The sequence below is a fragment of the Taudactylus pleione genome, unplaced genomic scaffold (assembly GCF_031769625.1).
Source record: "Taudactylus pleione unplaced genomic scaffold, aTauple2 ptg000015l, whole genome shotgun sequence".
NCBI classification, from domain to species: domain Eukaryota; kingdom Metazoa; phylum Chordata; class Amphibia; order Anura; family Myobatrachidae; genus Taudactylus; species Taudactylus pleione.
Window position 1 is genome coordinate 23,842,433 of NW_028284417.1, and position 13,105 is coordinate 23,855,537.

The 13,105-nt window shown below is 41.4% G+C and overlaps 1 protein-coding gene across 5 annotated transcripts in view; it reads left to right on the plus strand.

The window, feature by feature from the left end:
• Positions 1–13,105, plus strand: part of SNX14 (sorting nexin 14) — a 146,814-nt gene that overhangs the window by 56,769 nt on the left and 76,940 nt on the right. For 3 of the 5 annotated variants that reach the window (XM_088472009.1, XM_088472007.1, XM_088472008.1), the window contains exons 14-16: positions 4,957–5,081; positions 5,612–5,670; positions 11,261–11,287. In XM_088472009.1, the coding sequence (XP_088328135.1) occupies positions 4,957–5,081; positions 5,612–5,670; positions 11,261–11,287 (211 nt within the window). The remainder of the gene's footprint in view (positions 1–4,956; positions 5,082–5,611; positions 5,671–11,260; positions 11,288–13,105) is intronic. The other 2 variants (XM_088472010.1, XM_088472012.1) reach the window with 1 other exon arrangement.

A 13,105-nucleotide genomic window follows, 5' to 3' on the forward strand; every position in this document is an offset into this window, starting at 1 on the left:
CTAATCAATGCTTGGAGTTTGTCAGAATTTGTGGGTTTTTGTTTGTGCACCTGCCTCTTGGCAATGGGAATATGGTCTGGGGAGTTTCCTAGCCATGGACCCAAAATTTTGATGTTTTGTTCCCACGAGCCACTCAGTTATCACTTTTGCCTTATGACAAGGTGCTCCATCATGCTGGAAAAGGCATTGTTCATCACCAAACTGTTCTTGGATGGTTGAGAGAAGTTGCTCTTGTTGTTATGGTACCATTCTTTATTCATGGCTGTGTTCTTAGGCAAAATTGTGAGTGAGCCCACTCCTTTGGCTGAGAAGCAACCTCACACATGAATGGTCTCAGGATGCTTTACTGTTGGAATGACACAGGACGAAGACCTTTGGAGGATGGCCTGGTGTCAAGAAGGGGGCAGCAAAGAAGCCACTTGTCTCCAGGAAAAACATCAGGGACAGACTGATATTCTGCAAAAGGTACAGGGATTGGACTTCTGCGACTGGGGTAAAGTTATTTTCTCTGATGAATCCCCTTTCAGATTGTTTGGGACATCTGGAAAAACACTTGTCTGGAGAAGGAAAGGTGAGCGCTGCCATCAGTCCTGTGTCATGCCAACGGTAAAGCATCCGGAGACCATTCTGCTCCACGGACACTCGTGCTTAACATGCGGTATAAACACACTGCTCTCTTCTACCATAAGTTTGTCAGGTTGCTAAAAAACTCCCTCTGCTGATATTGATTCATAGAATCGGGATTACAACTGATATTACATCATGTTATTTAAGAACATAGACAGTGGCCACTATTTAGCCAATGGCCGTTTCACCACTAGCTTTTTCAAGGCATCAACGGAATCCTATTTCGAAATGGGAAGGTACATTCTACCAGATCAGTCAGTGCCGCGTGGCATGGTGCCTTGTCTGGTGTCTAAAGGTTGATAGACACTAGGATGGCGGATCGGCCATCAGGTTTACAATCTATAGGGAAAGAGGTGTTGATACACAAGGATAGGTGCTACATAATGCTAATTGGTCCAGCCCGATTGCAGATGTTCTTGGTGGGCTGTATGATCCAGGCACACTGTAAAGTTGGCTTACGGTTAAGAGAATGTGAAATTGAAGAAAGAAAATGTGATATGTGTATACTATAAGAAGGGAGTTGGATTGGGAAGCTATAAAGGTTATGTAGGCGATTCTGAAATCTGATAAGCTTGTCTGAAGAGGTGAGTTTTCAGAGAGCACTTGAATGTTTGGAGACTATTGGAAAGTCTTATTGTGCGCGGGAAGGCATTCCAGAGGGTGGCTGCAGCCTGATAAAAGTCCTGTAACCGTGCATGGGAACAAGTACAATCTTGTGCAGAGTGGAGATGTCGGGTTGGAAGATATTTTGAGATAAGTGAAGTGATGTATGTTGGTGTGGTTTGGTTAATAGCTTTATGTGTGAGTGTAAATATTTTATATTGAATACGGTAGAAGACCGGTAGCCAATGGAGGGACTGACAGAGTGGATAAGCAGACAATGAATGTATGGTGAAAGATCAGCCTCGCAGCTGCATTCAAAATGGATTGTAGCGGCAAAAGTCTGTTTTCGGGAAGACCAGTAAGGAGACTATTGCAATAGTCGATGCAGGAAATAATGAGTGCATGGATTCAAGTTTTTGCAGTGTCTTGTGTAAGATATGGTCGAATTTTGTTTTTTAGGGAATGGGATCGAAATGCTGGCGGCTGTGTAGCCGCCGGTTCAAATCCTGACAGCCCTAGCCCGATGCAGAGGAAATTCCGACAGCGGAGGTAAGTAATCTAACCCTCCCCTCAACCCCCCCCCCAACCCTCCTTTAGGGGTGCCTAGCCTTCCCTCCTAGTGCCTAACCCTTACCTCCTCCAGTTAGTGCCTAAACCTTACTCTCCCCCGCCCCCCCTCCCCTAGCCTTACCCTCCCCGCGGGGGTGCCTAACCCTAAGTCCCCCCGGGGGTCCCTAAACCTAATCCCCCCCCAATCTCCTGCTACATCGCTACTTACCTCCGGCGCTGGACAATTGGTCCGGCGTCCTGTCAGGGTCCCGGCGTCGGTATTTCAACACATATGGTTAAGCCCCTGCCGGGATTGTAGTGTTGGGATTGAGGCTGTGGTCTCATAACTACATCCCGTTTTTTAGATGTATGTAACAGGATTTAGAGACAGATTAAATGTGGGGAACAAAGGACCGTTTAGAGTCAAGGATGACACCTAGGCAGCGAGCTTGTGGGGTGGGGTTGATTGTCGAGTTGTCAACAGTGATAGAGATACCAGGTTGGTAACTACTATTGGCCGGTGGAAATATAATTAATTCTGTTGTTAGATTTGAGTATCGTCCGCATACAGATGATACTGAAAACCAAAAGAGCTGATTAGTTTTCCAAGAGAGGTGGTATAGATTGAGAAAAGCAGAGGACCTAAGAAAGAGCGATTAGATAGGATGAGAACCAAGAAAGGGCTGTGTCTTGATGACCTAGGGATTGTAGTGTTTGAGCAGAGAGTGGTTAACAGTGTCAAAGGCAGCAGAAAGATCTAGAAGAATTAGAAGTGAGTAATGGCCTTTAGCCTTGGCAGTGACCAGATCATTTACTGGTGCTGTCTATGTGGAGTGTTGGGAATGAAAGCCTGACTGAAGTGTGGGTGATAAGTTGTGGGTGTTAAAGTGTGTGAGGTGAGTATAGGCAAGTCTTTCCAGTAGCTTGGACGGGCCTGGGAGCTAGGAGATAGGCAGTAATTTGAGAGGGTTAGGGTCAGAATTTAGTTTTTTCAAAATGGGAGTGATCACTGCATGCTTGAACAGTGATGGAAAGATACCAGTAGAGAAGGAGAGATTACAGATTTAATTAAAGGGTGGGATGAGCACAGGAGACAGAGCTTTACTGATTTGTGAGGGTATAGGAGGAGAGATAGAGTAGGAGGATGAGAAGAGTGTAGATTATTCATCCTCATTAGTGGGGTCAAATGAAGAGAATGTGCCAGTGGGTTCAGGTAGCACTGGCTGGGGAAGAGCCCACCATTTCATTTCGGATATTATCAATCTTGTCCTTGAAATAGGAAGCAAGATCTTGTGCACTGATAGTAGCAGGTGGGTTGGGTGAGGGATGGGTAAGAAGTCTCTTGGGGTTAGAGGCTTGGGCAGAGATGACAGATTGGAAATATGTTTGTTTGGCAATATCCAGTGCATTACGATAAGAGTGATAGTCTTATATGTGAGGAAGTCACTTGGAGTACAAGATTTACTCCACTGACATTCTACTTTACGTGAGACTTTTTGTAGATGTCTTGTCAGTTTGGAACGTTACCAGATTTTCATTCCAACCAATCAACTAGTTGGATGGTTGGACAGAAAATCTTACTGTGTATGGCCAGCATAAGTCTACGTGGAGTTTGATGGGTAGCTGGAGCTACTTTCATCAAGGGCTAGTTCTAGGGTCTGGTTCAGGTGTGATAGAGCAGTCTCAGGAGAAGTGAACTTAGAAATTGGCGACAGGTTGTGGATGTTATTGTCAATTTAGAAATAGATGTAAAAAGCTCATGTGTCTTCACAAGAGGGGAGTATATTATTGAGGTTGCAATGTATACAGAGGTGTGAGCTGCAGGGAGAGTGAAGGATGAAATAGCCTTAGTGAAGATACCATGGAGTGAAATAAGAAAGAATAATAATTAGTACATGTTGATCTTGAATAAAAAGTAAAATTCTTAGAATACTACATAAATATAATGTTTGATTTAGATATTACCTGCTCTCAGATGTTCCGTGTTTTTTTAACTGTTCAGTTTGGATATTTTGTGAATAGAATACTTTGTGGATTGAAAGCACAGCTCAATTCGAGTACAGCTCTCTTAGGGCCTGATTCAGCAAGGAACGCAAAGGAGAGAGCGCACGCACACGTCCGCTGTGAGAATATGCTAACCAATGCTTACGCACGGAGACAGCAGCACAAGATCCAGACGCCCAGCTCTATATTAAGCCGCCCATCTCCCTTTACTCAAAACCTGATCAGTACGCAAGATAGCGTAAACATCGAGAACCATCTAACACATTTGCATAATAGTGGTTGACCAGACCTCGCGCAGGATCTTGGCTACCTTCTGTGTGCACGGAGTCTCATCACTGCGTCCGTAGCCGCACTTGCTTCATTATGGACGCCCTAAAATGGCGTCCCAAAGTACAGGCACGTCTGCGCTCGCCCGACCATCCCCGTCACCACCCACAAACAGAACTTACTGTCTATCGATATCGGATGGGGTCTGCGTACATGCTGCGTATAGTCTACGTATGCTTACCCGATCACACTGCCTAGTTCGAGCACGTGCAGTGCGATGCATATGTATGAGCAGTACAAAAACATCTGCCAAATGCGTGCGTTCTCTCCTTTGCATTGCTTGCTGAATCAGGCCCTTAGGTCTATTAAGATATACTGTGGCTGATTAATACTGGCTACATCTGAGACATGTCCAGCTGTCCTAAGGTGTTAAATTGCCCTGTGTTTGACTATGTAAACAGCCCAGTATGCCATCATAAACTATGCTTCACTTAAAACAGGTAAGGACTATTGCAACAATTTAAGATATCACATACATTTAAATTAGTTTGATTGCATAAAGTTCCGAGTATGAAGATGGTGGATAGCGCATACCTGAGAGATGAGAAAGGAATATGGTTAGGTCCAGATAAATGGAAACTTTTTTTTTAACAATATATTTATGAACAATGTCCTTCAGACATGTTGTCTGTACACACTGGCCGACGCACGATACGGCCTATGTGTCAGCCAGTGTGTACCCAGCATTTATGTCCATAAATGTAAAAAAAATTTGCATTAGTTTGACATGTTTCAGAAATCTCTAGATAGACATGACCAATTTGGATGCCTTTTGTGTGTTTTATCTCTTAACCATGACACAAGCTTCTAAATTTTATATTTTTATATTTGATATTAATTTTCTAGTTGCAGAAGGCCCATACAATGAAGTGGTGAAGCTTCAAACCATGCGATGCCTGTTTGAAGCCTATGAACATGTCCTCTCCCTCCTCGAGAATGTTTTCACTCCCATGTTTTGTCATAGTGATGAGGTAAATCTTGCTACGCGCCTAATGTGTGTTGTCCTAACGCAAATAACAATGAAAAATGTGGAGGCATTACGGCTTGAGTTACTGTGTCTGAACAAAGTAATAGAATAATCACTTTGGATAGTTGGTAGGTTTTGTTAAGATGCAGCCTTCATTATTTTACACTGTTTCTTACCTTTTTGTTGTGGTTTTACACAAGGTCGTACTAAAATCTAGTTCTAGTTAGTGCAACAATAAAGGTGCTTTTTCCATAACTATCATTGTGTGCAAAATAACCAGCTTTTTAACAAAGTACTGGTTTGTTTTTGCAGATGTTTAAGTTGATAAAAGCAGTAGAAGTTCTGTTGGATAAAGGAGGCAATTACGTAGGTGTGAACAGACCTGTTAAACCAGTAATATTGCTGATTAAACAAGTGATGTAGCAATCTTTCATACACACAGGGCTTTTTGCAACAAAAAAAATGCTTTCAAAATAACTGAGTTTTTAAAACAAATACATTTTTTTTTTATTTGTTTTTTATGCCTCTTGTTAGTATTTTAGGCAGTTGCTGGAAGGCGCAGAGTCTCCAACTCGTAGCTCAAAATTTAACAGGTATGTATGTGTATGAAATATGACTAAATGGAAAAATAATAATGTTGTTAATCCACTTGTGTGCATTACTGATGATTTTAATTATCCTATGTTGTCTCCATTCTTACAAGAATCCCAAATTCCAGTTTATTACTGGTGTTATTTTTGGTTGTCCAATATACTGCAGTACTGTAAGTGCTCTTTTGAATATTTTGGTGCAAAGTTTTGCCACTTGTGTAATAATTTTGCAAGACTCTCTTACTTGCTGCAGAAAGTTATTTTGGTGGAGAAATTTGATCAGGAGTCACAAAACTTTGAAATAACTGTATGAGACAAGATTACTTCCACGAAATGTGTAGCTAAAATGTATAACTTTTTGAAGATTAAATACTTATTTCAGGTGAGGCTATTTAAATCAGGGATGCCCAGCAGGCTGCACTAAAGATCACAAGCAGCATTTCTGACCAGTAGTATTTCCCCTCTTTTTGTTTTTTCTCAGTGCATTAATACAGTATTTTTAAGAGGTTAAACTTGCCACAAATGCCTGATATTCCAGCATGTATAGCCCTAACCGTACCATGTATGATCATTCGCTGGTGGATAATGCAATTGGAAAGTCGCCACTATCTGTCTGTACAGTTGTACTCAGACTGCATTAATAGGCTGCACTTCTATCTGAATTTATCTGGCCCCTCAACCAGAGAGATATATGTATCTCTTGTAGTGTGGCCATCCATGTGTGTGAAATACTTATATCTGTATACTGTATTTTGACTCTGATCAATTGGATTGGCCCTCTGTTATTCAGGGAAAGCTTACAGAATGGTTGTTTCCTATCAAAAGCTTAGCCAGCCAGCCATAGGTCGACCTATTGTTTTGGCAATTTAAACACTTCATACTGCAGTCTCTGTTGTGGGATGACATTGGTGAAAATGCTATGTTGCCCACAAGTGATAAAAGGAGTGTATGGTTTTACAGAACCTATCATGTCTGAAATAGCAGGTGGTAAATATTATCACGTTAATATCTTTACCTTTTAACACTGCAGTATTTTGATTAGAAGATTGTTACTGATGATTTAAATTTCTCTTTGAATACTCCATGTTAACCCTTACAATAGGTTAGCTCCATTCTATATAGGTAAATGCAGATAGTTAAAAAAACATGCCCCCTGATGCTATATAATGTAGCTCCTCCTCTTCCCCAGTGTATTTTTCGCTCTACATCTTGTCTTGGGTAGTCAGGCAGTGTTTTTTATTTTTTGATTAGATGTGGGAGCTTACCTTCTTTCCACAGTGCCAGGAACGCAGCAATCGATGTTGCAAAATGGGGGTCGGTCTGGCTACCAAAGCGCTCCAGTCTACAATCTTACAGAGCAGTTCTGGCAGCAAAGCCGTTCAAAAGTTCTGCATTTGTCCAGTATTGCTATAACTTCAATATCCAAAACCCTCTTATTATAGGTAGTAAATCTACAGACTGATATTCAGGATAAGAGTATGTGGAGTATAGGCATTCTGCTAATTGATATTACATTTCTATGTGGACATCATTGCTTTTTCAGCCAGAATGATGGAATCTTCTGTAGGGCTAGAAGACCCTTTTGGTTACGTCCCTGGACAGTAGTCACAACGAGAAAATATATCTTGACGAAACCCCCTCATGATGTAACTTAAACTCCATGATTTAAAAAGCTTCTGGTGGAAGAGCTAATCTTTTGCCTCCTAGTGGGAGATTTTTTGCAAATAGAGATGCAAAAACTTTATCAGCTTGGTAGACCAAACAGGCAGAATTATGGTTATACTTTCAGACAGCCTTTTCAATATCAAAAATGAGAGGCAGAATCAGAGAATCCCACAATGACTATTGTCAGGATCAGTCCTCTCTATCCCCAATATGCAATATGCATTCACCTTCTCATAAACATCTAAAACGCCTTGGATAATTTGACACCAATGTTTTCACTGGTGGATGTGGACACAGCAATGCTTATTGCTACTCTGTGTTCTTCAGGTGCACCGTTTACTTGTGTTCATTGTGTATAAACTTGGTTAGATAATGGTGTAGGCTCCATTGTACAGCCATGGCCAAAAGTTTTGAGAATGACACAAGTATTGGTTTTCACAAAGTTTGTTTTTAGACTTTATTTGTCAGATGTTACTTTGGTATACTGAAGTAAAATTACAAGCATTTCATAAGTGTGAAAGGCTTTAATGACAATTACATTAAGTTTATGCAGAGTCCATAATTGCAGTGTTGACCCTTCTTTTTCAAGACCTCTGCTGTTCGCCCTGGTATGCTGTCAATCAACTTCTGGACCACATATTGACTGATGGCCGCCCATTCTTGCCTAATCAATGCTTGGAGTTTGTCAAAATTCGTGAGTTTTTGCTTGTACAACCGCCTCTTGAGGATTGACCACAAGTTCGCAATGGGATTAAGGTCTGGTTTCCTGGCCATGGACCCAAAATTTCAATGTTTTATAACCCAAGTTAACACTTTTGCCTTATGGCAAGGTGCTTCATAATGCTGAAAAAGGCATTGTTAGTCACCAAACTGTTCTTGGATGGTTGGGAGAAGTTGCTCTTGGAGGATGTTTTGGTACCATTATTTATTCATGGCTGTGTTCTTAGCCAAGGGAGTGGGCTCACTCAAAAATTTTGCCTGAGAAGCAACCCCACAATGAATGGTCTCGGGATGCTTTACTGTTGGTATGACACAGTACTGATGGTAGCACTCACCTTTCCTTCTCCGGACAAACGTTTTTCCAGATGCCCCAAACAATCTGAAAGGGGATTCATCAGAGAAAATAACTTTACCCCTGTCCTCATCAGTCCAATCCCTGTACCTTTTGCAGAATGTCAGTCTGTCCCTGATTTTTTTTCCTGGAGAGAAGTGGTTTCTTTGCTGCCCTTCTTAACACCAGGCCATCCTCCAAAAGTCTTTGCCTCACTGTGCCTGAAGATGCACTCACACCTGCCTGCTGCCATTCCTGAGCAAGCTCTGCATTGGTGGTGCTCCGATCCGCAGCTGAATCAACTTTAGGAGACAGTCCTGGTGTTTGCTGGACGTTCTTGGACGCCCTGAAGCCTCCTTCACAACTATTTAACCTCTCTCCTTGAAGTTCTTGATGATCCGATAAATGGTTGATTTAGGTGCAATCTTTCTAGCAGCAACATCCTTGCCTATGAAGCCTTTTTTGTGCAAAGCAATGATGACTGCACATGTTTCCTTGCAGGTAACCAGGGTTAACAGAGGAATAACAATGATTTCAAGCTCCACCCTCCTTTTAAAGCTTCCAGTCTGTTATTCTAACTCAATCAGCATGACAGAGTGATCTCCAGCCTTGTCCTTGTCAACACTCTCACCTGAGAGTGTCACTGACGAGAGAATCACTGACATGTCAGCTAATAATTTTGTGGCAGGGCTGAAATGCAGTGGAATTGTTGTTTTTGGGATTAAGTTCATTGTCATGGCAAAGAGGGACATTGCAATTCATCTGATTACTCTTCATGACATTCGGGAGTATATGCATATTGCCATCATAAGACTTTGTGAAAACCAATACTTGTCATTCTCAAAACTTTTGGCCATGGCTGTATATTTGGGTATGCCTGCTTCCAAAATATAGTGCAATTGCACTCGCCTTATTGTAAAAGAATCTTGGGCATTCATTCCACTAGTGATCGTTGGTTATATAAAGCAATGTTACTGGAAGTTAACAAAGTATGGTGAACTACTATTCTATTTAATCGATTTGATTATTTGCCATATAGTAGGAAGTATAAGAATGATTTACATATATTAAACCAGGGGTGACTTAAGAGAAGAAGGGGACCGTGTGCAGTCTCCGTGCAGGCCCCCGCCTCTCTCTCTCGGGCGACACAGGTGAGTTGACTCTGGCACCGTGCCAGAATCTACTGCACATGCACAGGTCTCTGGTAACATGGTGCGGGCACCATGTTTCCTGTGATGTTTGTACGGCGAATTCGTAAATCTCTGGAAAAATGGGCGCAGTGCCATTGTCCTGGTTATTTGTGCAGCGCCGCTGACGACACAGGACTTTGGAGAGGTAAGTATAATAGGTGCAGGGTATGCAATGTTGGCCTCCCTGGACCAAGGAGCCTGTGTGCACCGCACACTCTACACCTAGATACGCCACTGTATAAAACATATATGTACCAAAAATAGGTAATATACAAAATATAGGCAATAAAATACAATTTCATTAAGATAAAGGGATCAAAATGTAGTTTAGAATTAAAGTGTCAGTAACTGGGGAAAAAAATACTTCTGCTTCACTATGCATTTCCCAGGTCCACTTAATTAAGATCTTGCTATGGACATTTATCCATACCTTCTCTAGCCATTATCAGTTGGATATATTCTCCTTTACTGACTAATAATTTAGGAGACTTTTTTCCTCCATGCAGTCACTTAAATAAATGTTTGATTGTGCAGTATCATGTATTCTTTGTTATTCGTGTTGCCGACCCTATAGTATTGTTGGGTACATCGCCTTGTAAGGGTTGCCTTGGAGTATTGAAGGCAAAAATAGCTGATTATTCTCACTGATAATTCCTTTTCTTCAAAATATTCTATGGCGGACCAGTATTCCCAATCTATGTTGTTTCAGATGTGTTCTATGTTTTTAGAGACCACTTGGGAAGGTGTTCGAAAACAGTGGGTTAGAGGAGGAGCTTAATTATGTACTTTCAGGGTATATTTTTTAACTACTGGTCTTTAACATTTTAAGGGCTGCCATGTAGTATCTAAAAGATCAGGAATTATTGGTGAGTACAGGGCCAGATTCATGTCCGGACCCAAAGTTGATGTGTCACGCAAGAGGAGCGATTACCATTGCGCATCCACCAGAGCCACAGTGCTCACGCACTCTAGGTCTGCCGCCAGACAGGGGGCGTGGTCACGGGAACAGGGGGCATGTATTTAAGACGTGCCCCCACTTCGCTACTCTTGAGGGCGTGCCCGGCACTTACGGACATGCCGGGCTGCCCCAAGGGCTCATGCCTATGTGAATAGATGGCAGGTACATGCGCCCGGCATCCATTCACCAGCAGTAATCTCTATACTGCAATTTGCCCCACCCGCAGAACACTGCTTACTGTGGGTGGGGAATGGCAACCGCAGGTTGTTTTTTTGCACGGTGCCGCCAAGAGGGGCAGGGCGCATTCTGCCCTTTTGAAATTAGGCAGGGAGCGGCGCTCTGCTAAAACAGTCTAGTGAGAACGCTATGCACGGCAATTGATCAGCGAGCATGCTCACATAGAGTTGACTCAGAAGTTGGGTGGCTGCCCGATCTGCGATTAGGTTTACAAATGTTTGCGCTGTTGTATGTCGTCAGATGGATATGAGAAGGCAGCAGTTGGCGTCCCTATGCTCTGCTAAGCTTTGGAAGCATTAGCATGTTTTCGCTATTGCGATCCATGCGATGGCATTTGCGTCCAGACATGAATCAGACCCATAATCCGCTGCTATCTTTGTTTGCGATGCTTGTGTCCTTCGATAAAGTGCTCTATTTTTAGGTCATGGGAAGTAAGTGAGAGAAATATTTATAACCTTGATTGTGAATTGTATTTCTATGTACTTGTTGCAGAAATAGCCTGTGTTTGGATGATATACGGTGAGTTATGAGACAGCATGTTGAAATTTCTTAACTTTGCAGTTATGTGGTTGCATTCTTGTGGTACAACTCCTTGTGTGAATGTCATTGTCTTTATGGGAAATTGTGTTCTATTTTTCACCCTCATTAGTAAATATACTCATCACACACAAATAGCCAGAGATATCTTCTGTGTTAAATGATTTAGCAGATACACAATAACTTTCTCTAAACCTTTGAGAAACACCAGTTTGTTACTTGCCCCGTCAATTAATACATACGGTATGTCCTCAATAAGCTGGAGCTGACCACTTGCATCATGTCCTACCAGGATTTAAAAACATGAAACCATAGAACAGTGTTTATTAACCTCTCAAAGATTATTTACTTTAAATGTAAGACGTAAGCAGTAATCAACTAGAATACTGAACTAAGGGCCCCAATTCAGCAAGTAACGCAGTTGTTTATACACTCACAATCGGCCGATTGTTTCATACTGAGTATGCATCGCAATGCGCGAGCGCAAACAAGCTATTGCGGTTGTCGGTGCAATCGCAGAGGATACGCAGACCCATGGCAGAGTGACAGGAAGTGCTGTTTGTGGGTGGTAATGGGTGGGTGGTCAGGCGATTATTAGCAACGTACAAGCATAATAGCGATCCATGCTGAATCAGGCCCAAAGTACAGTAGGGCAGCGTGCAACATAAGACCATGATGAGGGAAAACAATTGCATGTCTGGATACACAATGCAGTAACTATCCTAAATGAAATATTAACAAACTTATGCATTAGCTCATTGATGGGCAATAACTGCAAAAGGCACAAAACAGAACACTAATGTTGACATAAGAAAAGAGCAGATAATAGAACGTGTATTACAACTCAGCAATTCAGAATGCATACTTTTTTTCTTAGAATTATCATTTTATATACATAAACCAATATGTTTTAAAATGATTTTCTATCAGAACTTATTATTAAGACCATACAGATACTACCCCAGTAGAGTTTTCAATCGTGTTTCATAACACAGGTACACATGAAGAAGCTAATAAAACTACCAGTTTGAACTATGGATAAGACACAGGAGCTCTCAGAGCAAACCAACAGAATATAGACACTCTTTAGAGAGCAGAAGATTTTTTCTTTAGCTGTTACATAAGTAATTTATACAACAAAGGGTGAAAATAGGATATAACTTTCCTTTTATATAGCAATATACTGCCTTTACATTTTATTTTAAAGTAATAGAGACAAACTCAATATAATGTGTTTATGGCATTATTTTTAAATAATATTAGAGTGGTGATAGCCTACTTAATGCTTGTTAAGTTTGAAGTTTTCTGTTCAAATTTTTGTTGTTGTAGTAGACCAGTTACTGTGTCACTGTGTTGTAAAGGCAGTATGCCTGGCTTTTATGTCAGTACACTGAAAGCATGACCAGTAAACTGATGCTGTGCCTGAGAATGCTCATCTATTGTCTCACCCATCTCTAACATGACTGCTTGGTTTACCCATATGTCCATTTTTAACATTGAAATTGTGGTGTTGACCATGTTCATGTCTGCTCAGCTCTTTCAATAGATTAAGGATCTTACCTGCTGTCCCTTTTTTGGTACTAACTGCCAACGTTTCCCACCCTTTGCCACACCTGATGTTATATTTGTCATTAACAGGTTTTTGCATCAATTCATGTAAATACATGTTGAGATTTATGGGAGTCATTTACAAATCAGTACTAAATGCAGTTAAACTGTAAACTATATTTGATATATATATTGTATGCAATATCATGTACCTTCAGCTATACAGTATGTATTTTCCATATTCCTCAGAAA